Raw genomic sequence first — 17,986 nt, 5'->3', positions numbered from 1 at the left:
TCCAGCACTCACATTCTTAAAGCAAAGTGATGCTGCAGGTAAAGGTATAAAGGCTTTTGCCTTGTTGTACTGAATGGTATGCTGCCTGGTGGTTCACGCAGCCATGGCTGTCTGTACGCATTTGTTTATAGGGATTAGTGAAAGTGTGGCTGATACAAGAGGCTACACCCAGACTTGTGCTGGCTCTCCAAAATGAGAATACAACCACATTTTGCATAGCATCCCAACCTTTTAGATAAAGGTATTGAAGTAAATATTGTGACAGATAAAAAACACAAAAAAACACCTTGGGTTATGTTTTTTTCTTAATTTTTTTCTGTTATAAAGCTTGGGGTGGCAGATCCTCTGAAATAAAACAATCACAGCCCCTGTGTTGATTACAGGACTGCGGGGGGTATGTGTAAGATTCAAAGGGCAGAGCAGGGATGGGGAGGAGGAAATGGAAAGGCTAAAATGCGTCCTTTCCCAGTCAGAGTGAGGTGAGAGGCGGACATATGACTTTATGTGTTAAAATCTGCTTCTGGAAATAAAAAGTCACTTCTGAGTCACATCAAGTTTCAGATTTATGATCCATGTCCTCAACAATGGGGGTGTTATAACTCTGAAAAAGAGGTTGCATGAAGAGCCCCATTGTTCCAACTACACACACAAACACAAAGATCCACAGGAAAAGACGGTCGATAACCATCGCCACGTATTTCCAGTCTTCAATGATCTGCAGAGAGATAAAGACGTTGGATATTAACCACTTGTGTTCATGAGTCTGAACTAAAGTGAACTGAGATTCAGGTAACAAGTGATTATGATTAAACCTTACAAAAGAAAGAAGTACTTTCTTTTATATATATATATATATAAGCATATAAATCATGATATATATCCGATTACTTCTTCAAAACACCTACCCCTTCATCATCATCCTCACTCTTCATCTTCTCCGCAATATAACGTACTCCATCCACTGCATCCTCCACGTCAATGTTGCTCTTGAGCGTCATCCTCTTCCTGAACTCTGTGTTCTCTGAGCAGTCACTGACCCTCCAGCCATAGCGCTTGGCTGACTCCTCATTGACAAAGAAGGATGAGGAGGAATCAGCCATTCCCACGGAGCTTCCACCTCCAACTTCTGTTCCACACTGCTTCCGGTCAGAGTACTTCTGCTTCTGGTGTTTTTTCCGGAACCGTTCACGGATGTTGGAACTTCCTGGTCTCCGCATGAAGAGGAAAGAGGGGAGCCGGTACAGAAAGACACGCTTGACCCAAGGAGGCATGGTGTGCGTACTGGGTGACCGATGGTGCACATTGAGCACGCAAACGCTGGTGACAATAGAGAAGGTGACCAGCACCATTGTAAACATTAGGTACTTCCCAATCAGAGGCACTGCTAGAGACGTAGGTGGCACAATCTTTGAGATAAGGAGTAAAAACACAGTAAGGGCCAGGAGGACTGAGATACAAAGAGTCATCTTCTCACCACAGTCTGATGGGAGGTAGAAGACAAGAATAGCCAGCGACGTGATCAGGATGCAGGGAATGATCAGGTTGATGGTGTAGAAGAGAGGTTTTCTCTTGATAATAAAATCATAAGTAATATCCAGGTATCTAATATCGTTAGGGTCTTCATTCTTGCGTCCAGGCAGTGAAACAATATCCCACTCGCCACTAGGCTTGAAGTCATCGCGTGAGGCGTAATCACTGAGGAGGATGAGATCGATCTCCGTGTGGTCGTAGGTCCAAGAGCGAAACTTGAGAGTGCAGTTCTGCTGGTCAAAGGGAAAATCACGGACTTCGATTTTACAGGCCGACTTGTAGATCGCTGGTGGGAGCCAGGCCACTTCACCATTATTGGAGACCACAGCGTTGGAGTAGAAGGAGACTTCATATGTCCCATCAGCACTGAGGAAAAGGCAGGAGATGAGATAAAGTCAGTAAAGTCAAGCACTCACAAAAAGATTGCCCATATCACATCATTTAAACCAGTGCTTCTTATATTTGAAGGAGCCAGCTGAGGCGCTTCAAGCATACTCACAAAGATACGCCAACTGAAACAAGAGAACACTCAAGGACACTTGAGTGTTTTAATGCAAATCATTTTTGCTTAACTTTACAGGTAACTTGATTTCCTTAGACAGACAAAACTGTGAATAAAAACGAAAATATAATTCCTAAAATAAAGTCTCCGCTGTTTGCCCCTTTTCACCCAGAATAATGTGCTTTCTGTGGACATCTATGATTCGGACACAGAGTTAGGTTGGAAAGCTGACACGGTTTGAGTTGATAGAGCGTGCTCTGCTCTTTCAGTGAAGAAAAATAATCCTCTTGTGAGAGTTTGCACTTCTTAACAAACACACCTATGTACAGTATGTTCATTTTCTTATTTCCAAAATGCTTTCAGACAGTGATGTGGTTTTGGTGGTATGAGTTGCTGAAGCCACATTCAAACAAAATTACTTAATGAACTTAAATTAAAGTCAACAATAAGCGTTAATTACTGTGTAAATAAAATAATTGCTCCTATAATGATTGATAATCTGGTATCTGATCATTCTTCAATATCACTGATATACCCAACTCTGCCTTTTTACAACATTTGGCTGTTTCAGTCTGATAATGCTTATTGTCAGATTTTAATTAGCATTGTGCTTTGTTATACAGCTGCACACTTTTAGCTTCAGTTGATAAGAAACACTGTGCTGTCGGACACTTGTCAATATCAAGTCAAGTCAAGTCAAGTCAACTTTATTTGTCAATTCTGCCACATGTACAGGACATACACAGAATAGAAATATCCCATCACATTTATTAAAATAGTCTTTTAATAGCCTTTTATTCTCTGAATAAAGTCAAGAAATCCTGTTACAGACTTTTAGCGCGAGACAAACATGGATTTTATGTTAATTCATTCACCAAATGCTGAGTAAAAGATTGCCTGACTGCTACCATGAGGCTGCAGAGGTGACGCATGCAACAGTTTGAAGTCCAAAGGATGCATTTAGCATCTCAAGGGAAGAGCTTGGCCTGGGACACATGCTGGCATCAAGGCAACACCTGTCCCTCACAACTCAAATCTGCTGAGACTGACTTTTTTTCTTCATCTCATCAGGGCTGCAGGGGATGCATTATAAATAAGTGGCCTATCAATTATAAAGTGGGTCAGGAATACAACCATCCCACTTGCCTCTAATGCTTTGGGGCTGCTGTGTATATCCAGACTAATAAAAAATGCAGAGGTCCCACCTGCTTACTGTGACCTCAGGTCTCCCAAAGTTAGACCTCAACCTGAAGTTAGATAGATGACCTCTCACTGGTCTCTTAAGCTATTATGCTCTTCAGGTTGTCCTTCAGCTGATGAGCAATCTCCATTCATAAAATTTGAATGCCTGCAAGCATAAGGTCAAAACACAAGAACAGTTCAAACAACTGTAAGACTCTGTCAGACTCAAGCTTAGTGGTTACAGTAGCTGAGAGAACAATCACGCATGTTTTCTGAGGTTTCATTTCAAACTCAAGTTTCCCTTTTTATCCTGCGCACTTTGGGAACTTTTCTCCATGTTGGCCTAAAAGCCGAAGTTCAATCATAAAACACCATGATCCGATGAAAATCATGACTCAGAGTTCAAGAACAGTTGTTGGAGATTTTGTCATGACACAAGAGGTTGTTTTCATGTAAATTATTACATAAGTTAAGGGGAAACTTGGATAAATCTGGGAAGAGAATAAAAAACAGCTGCTTGTCCTTCATTAGCAACACTGAGATGCCCTAAAACAAGGTTTCCAAACCCTAAATGCTCAGTAGATAACTCAGTACCCTGCAGCTTCAGAGGTGCGTTTTAGGCATTACATTATGAGCACTGACAGACAACTTGAGTATCACTGACTGTCTCTTCATCACAGCACTTGTTAGTAGGTGGGATAGATTAGCGAGCAACATTTTATCCTCAAAGGTGATGAGGTACAAGGAGGAAAAATGGGCAAGTGTATGGATTTGAGTGAGTTTGATGTAGGTGACTGGGTCAAAGTATCGCCAAAGTGCCAGGTCTTGTGGGTTGTTCCCTGTTTGCTGTGGTCAATATCTATCAAAAGTGGTCTGATATCCATGATGAAGCAGAGACAAGGTAACAGCAGCTGAGGGTCACTGATGCACATGGACAGCTAAGGCTGGCCTGTGTGGTCCAATCCAACAGACGAGGTGCTGTAGCTCAAATAGTCAAAAAAAAAAGTTCATGCTGGTTCTGATAGAAAATTGTCAGAAACACAATTGATTGCTGTTTGTTGCGCATGTATCTTCACAGCCACAGACTAGTCAGGGTGTCCATGCTGAAAGTGACAACAATGGACACGTGAGTATCAGAACTAGACCATGGAGCAATGGAAGAAGGTGGCCTGGTCTTTCGTTTACATCCCGTGGATGGCCGGGTGCATGCAATGCTTTGGGCAATGTTCTGCTGGGAAACGTTGGGTCCTGCCATCCATGTGCATATTTGACACATACCACCTAGCTAAGCATTGTTGTAGACCATGTACACCCTTTCATGGAAATGCTTTTCCCTGATGTCTCTGGCCTCTTTCAGCAGCATAATGTGCCCTGCCTCAAAGCAAAAATGGTTCATAAATGAGCTTGAGGTGTTGACTTGGTCTAAATTGTCTAAGGAGCTTGGAAAGAAAAGCGTCTGGACTTCTTTAAGTTGCTTCAAGCAACTTAAAGAAGTCCAGACGCTTTTCTTTCCAAGCTCCTTAGACTACAATGACCTGGATGACTGAGAACCTTCACAGACTTGGTGTAAATTGTACAGATATCAATCCAATCAAGCAACTGGGAAATGTGCTCAACAACAAGGTCATGAATGCTCCAATCACAACTTACTGGACTTAAATATCACAGAGAGCTGGGGAACAGCTGCAATCACAGCATTGTAAGATGGTGAAAGATGTTCCCTTAGGCCTCCTCCTCGATTCAGAGATGGTCTTTCCCTTTTCATGCAAATCTTACTTTCGCCATCTTACAATGCTGTGATTGCGGCCATTCCCCAACTCTCTATGAATGGTACTTATGGTCTTTGATCGATGGGCTTTAATCAGTGGTCGTTGATCATTGGTCATGAGAATTTGCATATTAACAATCAAGGAACTGACCTACCAGCCCATTGTGCAAATGTACTATTTGTAAGGTTAGGGAAACCTGCAGTCGCCAGAGACAGAAGAAGTCACTTGATTGACTGACAAAACTTTTCTCCCACTGAAAACGCTATGTCCAGATGAACAGAATCAACCTTTTGGGATTTAGTTACCTGGATGACTGAGCATGCATCAAGACACTGCAGAAATGAGTTTATTAAATCCTGTGGCGCGAAAGCGGAGAACGCCTACAAAAAGATTTCTGATGCTGCAAACAAAAAAGAAATTCATCTTTCAAATGAAACATTATGGTCTAATGAATAAAACCATTAACAGGAAACAAAGCAGATTACCACTACTGTGGTTTTTCCTCATCGTAAGCCCACATCAACTGTGGGCTCAGTGTAATTATTCCTACAGCCTAAAGAGGCAGACACAGCTTTCACACTCATATTACCTTTCTGCAACAACTGTTCTTAAATTCAGAAATAAAATTACTTTTACTATTCAAAGAATTATATTCTCAAATTATTTCTCCTATGGGCAGGTAGAAAAAACAGTACCTATTTATGCATGCTTGTGCAAAACTGCTTGACTTTGCTTGACTGTGTCAAGCAAACAACATATCAGGAATTAACCTAAAGTGCAGGTTTCTGGAATGTGGCCCAGAGAGAAGCTGTACAGGCACAGGGAGCAAACTTAACACAGAAAAGCCAGATGAAAAAACCTCTGATCACCACACAAAACAAAATTCAGCAAAAACTCAAACTGCATTTGGCTATGATGCTTTTGTTCTGTGGTACAACAAAGGAAGGACTTTCCCACTGAATACATTTTAAACGGGGAAAATCAACAGTTAATGTTTTTCAAGAAACTAACAGATGGCGATGAGACCCATCTGCTGACCTATATGGGTGACAGACGACGAGACGTTCACAGGCCTTTGCGTCTGTCAGCCGACTCTCCAGTGAATAAGAGCAGTGCAGCTTATTTCTCCGAGTTCCTCTTTTTTTACAGTGCAGAAGTACTGATGTATTGATTTTTCCCTGCAGCCATTTTCCAGAGTTACAAGATAAATCCCAGATGTGCCAAGATATTCTCACCTCATCATTTTGTATACCTGTGCTCGCAGTACAAAACAATCAATAATGTACAAGGATATCCTGCTCTCCAATGTAACTAAGTTGGAAAGTCTGGATTTCTGTGTTTCTGTCAACACAGTAGTTGCAGAATTGCGCAGGAATAAATCTGAAGCTTTTCTTTCCAATCATAAACGAACTGCAAATGTTTACAGGAAGTCTAAAAAACCTGAAAGGTAAACATTTAGTGTATAGTGTGAAGCAGTCTCTACTGCGTACTGCAAGGTTAGCCTCAAATGGAGCAGTGAATATTGATTAAAAAGTAATATTATTCAAGTGCACCAAAACTGGTGACCTTACGGATTAACACTTAAGAGATAAAAACAAATTGTTTTACTCTGTCTACAACAGGCCTGATTCTGCCATTGTAATTCATAATCTCCTTGTGTGAATGATTCATACGCTCTCTAACATTCAAACAGTCTTCATTATTATCAGACTGTCTGCAGACGCTCCATACAATGCCATTAAAAATTTGTTGGTTCATTATTCACTATTTATTAACCTAAAAGAAGTGACAAGTGGGCTAAAAATGAGATAGGAGGATAGACTGAGTAAGAGGATAGAATTGGAAAGCTTTTAGGGAAATGGGGCTTTTGTAAATATTAAAGTGAAGTTACTCAAGCTTTCTGTCTGTTCCTACTTTCATCACTTAGTTTTACACACACACACACATTTATTGCGTCTGTCACAAAGAGGACATACTTGTTGTAAAGGACAATGTCAGGCAACCAGATGTGTTGTGACGGGAGTCGGATTTTCTTGATTCCCTCGTACTCTTCAGGATCCCACATTAATCTGTAGTCATTCCAACCCTGGTGTAGAAAGGCACGTAAGGGCATGCATGAACATACAAGTAAACAATTAAAATCAAGAGCCACATACAGTTATGGTCACAAGTTAACAAATATTTATTATGGGCTTGAATGTTGTGGTAATTTGAGGCTTTTTTGGGTAGTCATCAACAAGCTTCTGGCATAATTCTGGCCACTATTTCTGTCAGAACTGATAGAGTGGATGGAAATTGTTTGGTTTCCTGACACGACTCCACTTTCAAGAGTAGTCCCCAGAGTTTCAGTACCTTAAAGGTAGACTGCTATATCCACTCCAAAACCAGCTGTGATGTGTGTTTGGGATTGTTTTCTTGTTAGAACACAGAGTTGTTTCCAAGTTTCAACCATCTAGCTGCTGATTTGAGGCGACGCTGAAGAATTTGGAGGTAGTCCTTCTTTATTATTGCATCCAGTTTGTGCAACAGTACCACTGGCAGCAAAACTGTCCCAGAGCATAATGCTACCACCACCATACTTGACAGCTGGTATATTGTTCTTAGGTATTAAAGCCTCACCTTTATTCCTCCAAACATAGTTCTTGTCAATGTGGCCAAAAAGCTCAATCTTTGTCTCATCTAACCATAGAATATTTCTCTAGAAGACAGTTGGCCTGTCCTTGTGGGCAGCTGCAAATTTCTGTTGAATGTGAAAGTGTTCATTTTGGAGCCGAGGTTTCTTTGTTGATTATAATTTCAGTCCATGGTAACTTCAGTGTGAACAGTGATGCTGGTGTTCCAGCAACTTCCAGTTCATGGCAGGTTCGATCCTTTGTGATTCCTTGCTTGTTCCTAAACATGCTAACTAATTTCCTCTCATAGGGTGACTGTGTGGATTAGAGGAAATCCAAAAAAAATTCATACTTGTGCACCTAATTCTTGTTTTTTCTTAATCATTAAAGATGTATGTGACACTCTAGAAAACAGTTCAGTGAAGTCATTAAAAGCCCAAAATTACCATGGTATTCATGCCCATGATTTCTGACAAAAAGAGACATCTATCATTAACTACATGAATACATACAAATGCATTTAAAGAACATGTCACTGTCACGGCTGGCGGAGAGCCGTGTGGAGTGGAGGAAAAGGAGGACCCAAAATGCAGCAAACTGATGATACGAGTGACGTTTATTTACAGGGTGGTAGTGGCAAAAACAGGCAATGAAGCATGAGTAATCACAAACGGAAACCTAAACTGGGAGAAACTAAGTGACAAACCTGAGACCATACAAAAGGGGTGCGGGGCAGAGAGACGCAGAGACAGGAACACCATAGAATGCAGAGCTACACGGAGGAACGCAGTGATACATGGATGGACGCAGACGAGCCGACAACGAACACAGACCGACACCCACTAAATATACACACACAAGGTAATCAGGTAATCACACACAGGCGGGAAGAACAGCTGAACCTAATACACCTGGGGACCGGAGGAGACAAGCTGAACACAATAACAACAGACACAGACCTTCAGAACAGAACAGGAAATCCAGAACACGAGCCTTCAAAATAAAACAGGAAACAGACTGATGTACAACACAACACGGGGACATGAACAGAGCACCAAGGACAGACACAGGTAGGGCTGACAATACACCAAACTTCAGGTTAACCCTAACTAATACAGATCAGAAAAAACGCAAGACGCTGGGTCAACGACCCAGGACCATGACAGTCACGGTCCGCAGGGCAGACCATGTGTGAATGAGTGAGGACCCAGGCATGAACACAGGCAAGGAGACAAAACTGAACTTTAAACGAAAGGCGAGCCTTTATTGAGGCTTATAGAAAGGCAAACCAAACAGCAGGGACAGTGGTTAACCTAAACTAAAACCTTAACTGGAGAAACTTTGGCTATGTTCACACTGCAGGCGAAAGCGCATCAAATCAGATTTTTTTGACCCTATGCGACCCATATCCGATCATGGTATGACAGTGTGAACGGCACAAATCCGATATTTTCAAATCCGATCTGGGTCACTTTTGTATGTGGTACTGAATCCGATACATATCCGATGTTTTAGAAAGCGACTGCTGTATGAATGGCCAAGTCGCATTAAATCCGTCTTTTACGTCACTGACACAAGACAGACGCCAATTATCAGCGCCGGAGAAGCGCCCGATAAGACATCGCGAAAGCTTCTTGGCCATCCGGTGAAACTGCTGGGAAGACAACGTTGGAGAAACGTTAACATTTTATTTGTACTGCATAATCTGCAGATTCAGATAGAAATCTGCAACTATCCTTTGAAGCACCGCTCCTCTCTAAAACAGCAATAAGGATAATTATTAGGTTATCTACATTATTATGTAAATAACAAAATAACTTAAAGCAAAAATTGGGAAACGTGAAGTCCGAAGTCTTTATATTAAGGGCCATCAGTCAAACAATATTGTTTGCTCTGGGTCTAAACAGAGCGCGTTGTGTGTGACGTCTTCTTTTGCGCATGCGGGCCGCTTTGAGCGTTCACACTAGAGCGCGTTTGCTGTCGCATTTTATTTGCAACCATAGAACACAGAAACCGAAACCAAAAGACTAGAAAAGATAAAAAAAATGACAAAATCAAAGTTCAACAATGATACAAAAACTCAAAACACTGGGTCACTGACCCAGGACCATGACAGTACATTTATAATTGTAGTGGTTCATGAACCGATAGACCCTAATGGTCAAATTTTTCAATTGGTCTGATCCTCGGAAACAAACAAACAAAAAATTATGAGCAAGGTGCTTTGACACTAACCTGGGTGAGCCAACAGTTGGTGGTCATGATCTGCTCTCTCTCATTCTGAAACACAGACATGGGAAAATTCTGTAAGCAGTGGCTCCACTGACAACAACCAGGTTAACGTGTTCCCCAGTCATTTGACATTAGTAGGGTATGCCTCTTTGCTCACAGTATGTGAGGTTATGGGTTTGTTTGTGTGTTTTCTTACCACATTGATCAGCTGGGCTAGAGACACCTGGATGTAAATGGTGACCTGCTGGCTGGTGTTGATAGCTGGCCTGATGAGTTTGTTGTAGCGCTCTGGTGACAACAGGTGATTCACCAACCGTTCCTCTACCTCCGCACACAGGATAGCTGCACACACAAATACGCACACAGGGGGAAAACAGTCAGAAGTACACTACAGAGGATATCACAACTCATTACAACCCAATATAACCTCCTATCAAAGGCATGTTAGAAAAGTGCTAAGCACTGACTTGACTATGATATGACAAGCAAGTGTGAGCACAGTCTAATACACCACTGGTTCCACTCTGTAAATGAAAAGCAAACAGTAACTGGACTGGTTCTTATTGAGTATTTTTCTACCTTTAATCTGAACTCTATACAGCATCGTTCCACATCTGTTCTTTCTGTCTAATATTCACACTCTAATAAAGCTTTAGGATCAACTTGGGGTTCAGTAACTTGCCCAAAGATACTTTGGCATGCAGACTGGCGTTGTGAATCTCTGGACTGTTTCCAGAACTATTGTATACAGTCTTCATCTGTTTTCTTAAAATAAATTAGCTCCAATTTTATAAAGTAAAAGATAAATTGCATTATTAAGAATGAACATATTCCATATTTCTTCCTCATACATAATAGTAGCTACTCCAGTTTATTCTGTTTCACGGAGATAAATGTCCTCTGGCTATCATACAGTCAGAAAATGTCAAGAATAAGCCAGACTTATTCGTAATTTCATCATCTCAGTCGAGTGCTTGTTGTGATGATGCAGCCAGATCAAGCTTACAGTAAGCACATCTTTACTACCGTGCAGCTTAAGTTATTGGGTACAGTGAACTGGGGCCTTATGTAGACCTTGAATTTAACACAACCTTGAGCTAAAATTTACAGCAGAATAAGCTGTTGTTTGGTTGACCATCCATTAACTTCACTTTGAGTCTCCTGCAGTAAATACCTCCTTGTTTGCAGCCCTGCATTTTGGCTGGGTGACTATAAAATATATGTGTATGCAATTAAAGCATTTTAATGACCGCTAACACACTCACGATTCACATTTAATTTCAGTGGGACTTGAATGAGAAAACACAGATGCCCAAAACTCTAGCTGGTGAAGCGATGTTTAAATCTCGTGTTGTCAGGTTTCGCCAATTACGTGCTGCAGTGATGCAGCCCGCTGCATGCTCTCATGCGCTCGTGTGTATGTGTCATGAGTGGGAGTGTTACTGTCTCACAAACAGATCACATGTAATTGTATTCAGTCACAATTCAATACACAAACACAAAAACATAAACAAGTTTTGCACCTGCTCAAAGCACCTCATGCCCAGACATTTCATCATATAAACTACTGACTGTATATTCAATTTTAAGAGGAATAAATATTGGTGTTTTTTAAGGAATAAATACTAAATAAAGAAAATATTATGGATGACTTATCGCATATCTGTTCTGTTTTATGTTTAACTGCAATTTAAGAAGCCATTGTCTTTTGTGCTGCCACACAAACAAGTCTTGTCACATAAATTTCCATTTAAAAGCTTTCTATGCTGTCCTGTACGTGTTGTTTCCTGGTATGATTTGCCTTGTGTGTTTTTATGTTATTTGAGGTCTGGGAGGCTTTTGTGGCAGCATTTTTTTTCTGTGTGTGCCTCATAAATAAACTTGACATGACTGTTGGCTATGCGTATACAGTGTATACAGGAGAATGACGAGCAGGGGAAAAAGAAAAAAAGTGAATTGTATTAATGCTTTGCAAAGCAACATAAACTACCAGCTTCAAAAAAACAAGTTACATAGTACATGTTGAATCTTAACCTTTATCCTAAAAGCACAAACAAAACACTAGAGAACCAGAAAAGTAAATAACGGGGTTTGTGTCAGTGTCTTAATGAAGAGTAACGCTGCCAGTCCTCTATTATGCAGTGGTGTCTGTTTAGATGAGTCATCTTTGGCTTTGCCAGACACAAAGCAGGTAAACTGTGATCTGCCTTTGCCTGGCCAAAGCAAGTAACACGGAAGTTGCGAAGAAGCAAGTCAAAATATCATAGCAGCCTCCTATTATTTGCACCTGTGGTTAAAGTTTGAAAATCCTAGGTAATTTTCACCAAAACTGACCTCTGAACCAAGATTTTTATTAGATGTGCCTTGTTCTCTATGACAATACCCCATCAGCCTTTTACTGCTGAGGGGCAAAAACAAATTGCTGTTTGAAACACAGTATATTTAAACAACTTTAGCACTGAAATCTATTTTCTAACCATATTCTACCCCATAATGGCATTGTATGTCAACTTAGAAGAACACACCTGTTCAGGCACTTCACTTGTATAGCTTTGCAGCCATGCTCTCAACTGTCTTGTCAAGATATACTCAAGAAACCAATATGTTTTGAAACATGTCAGAATCAGACTGAAAATAAGAGGATCTGAGCTTTAAAGGCAGGTGACAGAAGAAGAGGTATATGCTACACTTGGTCACTTTACATTAACCTTCAGACAGGAGACAGGAGAAGTGTCCGGTGTCTGAGCAACTATGACAAGAAACCCCGAAGGTAAACCTCCTCAGAGACAAAAAGCTGCGTCTGTCAGGATTAGAGGGAGAGGAGACTCGTGCCAGGAGAAGAGGACAATAGAGACACGACAACATACAATGGAAACATCAGAGCGTGAGACAAAACAATTCCCAGATTAGTATAATCATCAGATAAAATTAAATAGGATCATGCTATATTATGGTGATGAGTAATAACAGGGATTTATGAGTTTCATTTTTAAAGGGATTAAAGCCTGACAACAATTCACTGTTTACATGCAATAAACAGCCGTATGAGGCCAACTTCTACTTCTAATTCAAATCAACTGGTTATCAGATTTTGGTGGCCTTCAGCTCTTCTGATTTCAGAGTTTTAAGGTATCAAGTACCAGAAAATCAGTCTGTTGTGACTGAGTTTTGGTTCCTGTTAATTTCATTGTTATTTTTATGTTAAAATATTAGTCCTGTGTCTTTTGCTGTTTTTAGTGTCTGGTTATTCCAATGTTGAGTGTTTTGGTTCAGATCTTGGTTTTTATTGGTTGTAGTAGTTTTAAATCCCTTAGTATTTCCCGTCTCTTGTCCACTCTCTCATGTCTTTCCATTAGCACCTACACACAGGGGTTTGTTATTCATGTCTGTGTTTAGTATTTTGTCTTTTGGTTACTTCCTGTTAGTTTTTGGCGCTACTTTCTGTTTTTAACCTCCTTTGTGGTGATCAGCCCCACAGTAAGAGGATAGTCTGACTGCTTTGAGCAGGCAAATAACACACGGCACATGACTTCACTGTACTCGAATGGCCTCCATGGATGTGGTGGAGCAGGAGATTCCCATCGTAGATGTCCAGCTGGAAAATCTGCTGAATCCATGTGATGCTCTCGTGTCAAAATGGGCCAAAATCTGTGAGGAATGTTTCCAGCACCTTGTTGAATCTATGCCACGAATAATTACAGCAGTTTTGAATGCAAAAAGAGTTACAGGAAGGTTTACCTAACAAAGTGACCAGTGAGTGTATAGTCCTGTCTTACTCTTGTTACAGTGTCTGTTTTTGCTGTCCTGCTTGGCTCCTGCATGTTTTCTTTGTTATGTTCTTTTGATTTTCATATTTATTGTTCTTTTTTTATTCGCTCAGTACTTTTGATCAATGACTCAACCTCAAATGTCATATATGTGAGTCCTCAGTCGTATACTCTTTACAGATCCATTTTATTTTATTTTTGTTTCTATTTGTTAATTATCACATTTGCTTTGCATGTGATTCTATTTATAGGACGCAACAAATAAAACATGTTTAAAAGCTTATCCCAGCACAGGAATAAAGTTCCAGTGAAAACAATTTTGTTGTCAGATGGGGCAATTCAAGTTAAGCACTGCCAATAAACCATTTCCCACAACTGTTTTAAGATTATAAAGACAGTATTTTTTAGAGAAGTCTCTAAGCTCTCACAGTTACTTTGAAAATTAACATTTTATTGCTATCGTGACTAAAATCATTCTCATCGCCTTCGCTATTTGCTCTAAGTGTTTCAATCTTTCTGAAGCAGAGAACAATCAGTAAAAAAGTCATTTGGAGCAGGAGCAATAGACAAAATTCAAACACATCTATACACTATACAAAAAGAGCACTGTAGTAGAACAAAGTGAAATAACTAAACAGATGTGGTTTCTAATTTGAATGCACAGTTTTGTAGCTGTTTGACCCTAACGCGTTACTCCTTCTCTAGTGACTTCAGCTTGTGGCTGTTCCATGGCTGCACTCTGATTTCAGCCTGAGAGAAACAAGAAACGTCACATTGCCTTAAAAATGTAAAGGGAGGCAGTATAAAAATAAATCCAGCACAAAGCATGAACAAACTGGGAAAGACAATTTGCGTCATGTGTCTGAAAATGATGAAGAGATGCGATATAGATGGTGGGTTCGACGGTAATGGCTAAAATGGTAGATGATGCTAAAATAAGATGCGGATACGGCTTAAGTAGAGATGGAGCAGGAGGGAGTCTACCAACAGGTCTCATCACACATGTATGCACACACACTCCTGTCTGCCTCACTGCACTCTCCACACCTCAATAATTCATTACCGCTAAAATAAAAATGCCATCATCTTACTTGCGCGGAGACGCAGACACAATCAGAGATTATTCTCAAAGTCTTTCTCGCTCGCATAAAATCGACACCGTTTCCATCACAACATGGAAATAATTAAAAAACAAACAAAAACAAGCTTTCAGGCGTGCCGCTGAGTTTGAGTGATGCAGATGGACAGAGAGGTTGTGTCATCAGTCAAGAGTGCAGAGAGGAGAGGAAAAAACAGTTCTACATCCTGTAGGTTTCTTTTCAGGTTAGTGAATTATTCAGCGTGTTACCATCTGCAGTGGCCTTTCAGAGGCCAAAACAATTTAGGATTCAGCTGTCTTTGGTTTTACTCAGGATGCTGTCCATATCAGTCATGTTATAAAATACAGGCCTGCGTGCATACACATCCACAGAGTCTCACATCCACGCATTTCATATTGTTCGTAGCAAATCTACTGCCTGAGAGATTTTTGTGTTTTTTGTGCCTCGTGGGATTTCTTTTACTTGTTTTGCTCCGAACTTTTCCTCATCCCAGACAGTCCTTCTGTCTGTGAGAATAAAACAAATTCTCTTATTACAATGATTTTCTTTTAATCTGTCACAATCTCTCCCTCGTGTCTTCCTGTCCTGCTTTGCTCTTTTGTTCACAGCGTGACAGGAACATGTGCAGATTTAGGATATAAGAGAGACAGCAGATGCAGTAAAAGTGCCTTTCTTTTGCGCTCAGCTCGCTCAGTGTCACCTCTAAGTGGAAGCATTGCTTAGGTGTGCACCACCTGGTGCCGCTTTCATTTTTTCTTTTTGCTTTGCAAAGCACTTCGATACATCTTTTCATCGGCATGCATCTCTCCTTCAAAGAGCAGCATCCAAACAATCCTGCCAACGCAATGACTAATAGTTTACTATGAAGTGTTGACTCAGTGATGCTGGGCCCTGCTGGCGAGATATACATCTGCAGTTATGAGAAACCAGTTTTAAACTCATGAGAAACTACAAGCACAAACTAGGAGCTGCACAATTCTGCCCACTCACGTATAATGCATCACACATGAGCTACAGAGAAGCAGAATCAGGGTATGGTGACACTGATGGTTTCGTGCAAAATGTTAAAGATCTTGCAAGCCTACAATGAGCAAAACATCTCATAGGGTAGCTGTAGCACACATTAGCACTGTGCATTTACTGCAAATGATCCTGAGAGCACAGAAGGCAGAGAAATGTGTGATGCAGCACTGAAAATATTAGATAAGTTGCAGTATAGGAAACAAACAAAGTGTGAAAATATAGAGTAAGGCAGAAAAGATGGTGTGCAGGAACAGAGACACAGAGTGAGAACGGTAGGGAAGCCAACACAAAGGAGCAAATGCATCCCAGCAGAGTGGCTGACTGGATTTCGTCTGTTTAGAGTTGGAGCCATGAGAATGTTTGGTTGAAGTGACAGATTCATACAGTGAATCACTGGCAGACAGAGCACAGGTGACACTGAATAAGTTACAGAGAACAAGCAAGTCTGAAACCATGAACTTCACTTTTGTACTTTTTTAAATAATATGAATGCACTTAGCTAATCCTGCTTAATTTCTTAGCTGTTTTACTGAATACTCAAAAAAATTAAAGTGACTTTCTTTTTGAACTTACAACATGTTTAATATTGAGATTTTTATTAATACAGCAACTGATGAAATACACCAGGAGGTAGAGCAGGTCATCTACTAATTGCATGCTTGGTGTTTTGATCCCTGGTTTCCCCAGTCTGCATGTCAAGGTATCCTTGCATCCTTGTGCTCTCCAATGTCCCATCAGCGTATGAGTTTGTGTGATTGTCAGATAGAAAAAAGTGTTTGTATGAATGTGTGACTGAGGCATGTTGTATAAATCGCTTTGAGTGTTCAATCAGAGTAGAAAAGAATCAGCACATTTACCATATTCCCCCGTATGAATTCATATTATCTGCGCGTATACTTTTCTTCCAGTAAGAACACGCCCTATTCATGGCAGGGGGGGTAAATTAAACCCTCAATTACTGAATTTAATTCCACTGCAGTAGTTGTAACACTGTTTTTCTATCTCTCTGTCTATCTGAACTGGAGAAGCAAACACAATGGGTACTGGGGTTTGCCTGGTAGAGCTGCACATTGATCCAATTTCAGCACCACTGACAGCTCAATAATAGATTCCTCCTGCCTGATTTAGGACCTCATAAGTTACTTTACTTGTCTGTAGGTGGGGAGATCATCTGATAGGTGTGATGTAAGTTAAAGTAAGCAAACTCTCAATTGAAATGTCTGCTATTGTTATCAAAGTATCTTTTTCACTTACTGGCAATGAAGGCATTTCATGTAGGTTAAATAGCAATAATTGTATCTGCACTTACAACCACGCAGTCAGCTGTTTCGCGAGTTCTCTTCAAAGCACGGTGCCAGATTTGTTATTTAAATTGCAGGCTATGAAGTCTTGAACCAAACTAAAATGAGTGAATGAATGCTCCTTACTCAGATTTCACACCCTTGCCCTTAAAATGCAAATGTAATTAAAACTCCGTGGGTTTTCTGCCTAAAGGACAAGCGTGTTAGTTAATTGAAGCGTGCTGAAAAATCACGTGCTAAAGGGTTTGACGCATGGAAATGCCGCTACTTATCCCCACTGGCCTGCTTTCCCGAGACCACCTCTGTCTGCAAGGTAAAAGTGTGGCTTAACCATGCAAGAAATTAAACCCCTTAAGAAAGCACTTATCAGACCTGTTATATTAACTGGCATGCATTTGTGTAAGAGAGGGTGTGCAATTTTGCAATGGCCAACCCAAGCCAGATTTTAAAGCCCAAAAAAGTAAAGTCTCCCGTCCCGTTCCGAGAGGACTGGAAAGGATTACTCACTTGTCACGGTGAAAATCAGGAGAGCCAGGGCTGCTTTCACCGGGGCTGCCATCTCTTCCTCCCCTCCAGTGCGGCACACACACGAAAACTTGCAGATGAAGAGTATTTCCCGCGTTTTCCTCTTCTCTGCGCTCACTTTGCAGTAAGTAAAGTGTGAAACCGAGAAAAAAAAAAGAAAAACAATGAACAGGGTGGATTACAACGGTTTCATTGCGAGCGGTGAGTGAGGGTTGGGGGACATTGAAAAGAATACCGATTGCTGTTAGAACCGAGAGATAAAGAGGCTGGATGCTTTCTGCCAGAGCGCACCGACTGTACCGCTGGTCCTAGAGCTGTGATTGCGCGCAGTGGAAACCGGCTGTAGAGATCAGAGCCCCCCTTACAAACAGCACTTTCTTTGGGAAAGTGAGTTGAGGAGCTAGCGGGAATACGTCAATCCCGTTATCGCCAAAGCAGCCATT

General features: G+C 40.9%; 1 protein-coding gene across 1 annotated transcript; it reads right to left on the bottom strand.

Moving 5' to 3' along the window:
• Positions 1-375: 375 nt before the first annotated feature.
• Positions 376-17,634, bottom strand: LOC146717765 (neuronal acetylcholine receptor subunit beta-2-like). The gene is made up of 6 exons (XM_085430736.1): positions 17,526-17,634; positions 10,024-10,169; positions 9,831-9,875; positions 6,960-7,069; positions 906-1,896; positions 376-715 (listed from the first exon to the last, which is right to left on the bottom strand). The coding sequence occupies exons 1-6, from the start codon at positions 17,575-17,577 to the stop codon at positions 551-553; spliced, it is 1,509 nt and encodes a 502-aa protein (XP_085286862.1). The 5' UTR covers positions 17,578-17,634; the 3' UTR covers positions 376-550.
• Positions 17,635-17,986: the final 352 nt, after the last annotated feature.

The sequence above is a fragment of the Copadichromis virginalis genome, linkage group LG2, assembly GCF_057382275.1.
Source record: "Copadichromis virginalis isolate Kocher_CV1m ecotype Utaka linkage group LG2, C_Virginalis_male_GT1.1, whole genome shotgun sequence".
In the NCBI taxonomy this organism is placed as follows: Eukaryota; Metazoa; Chordata; class Actinopteri; order Cichliformes; family Cichlidae; genus Copadichromis; species Copadichromis virginalis.
This window is presented reverse-complemented; position numbering and strand designations above follow the sequence as displayed.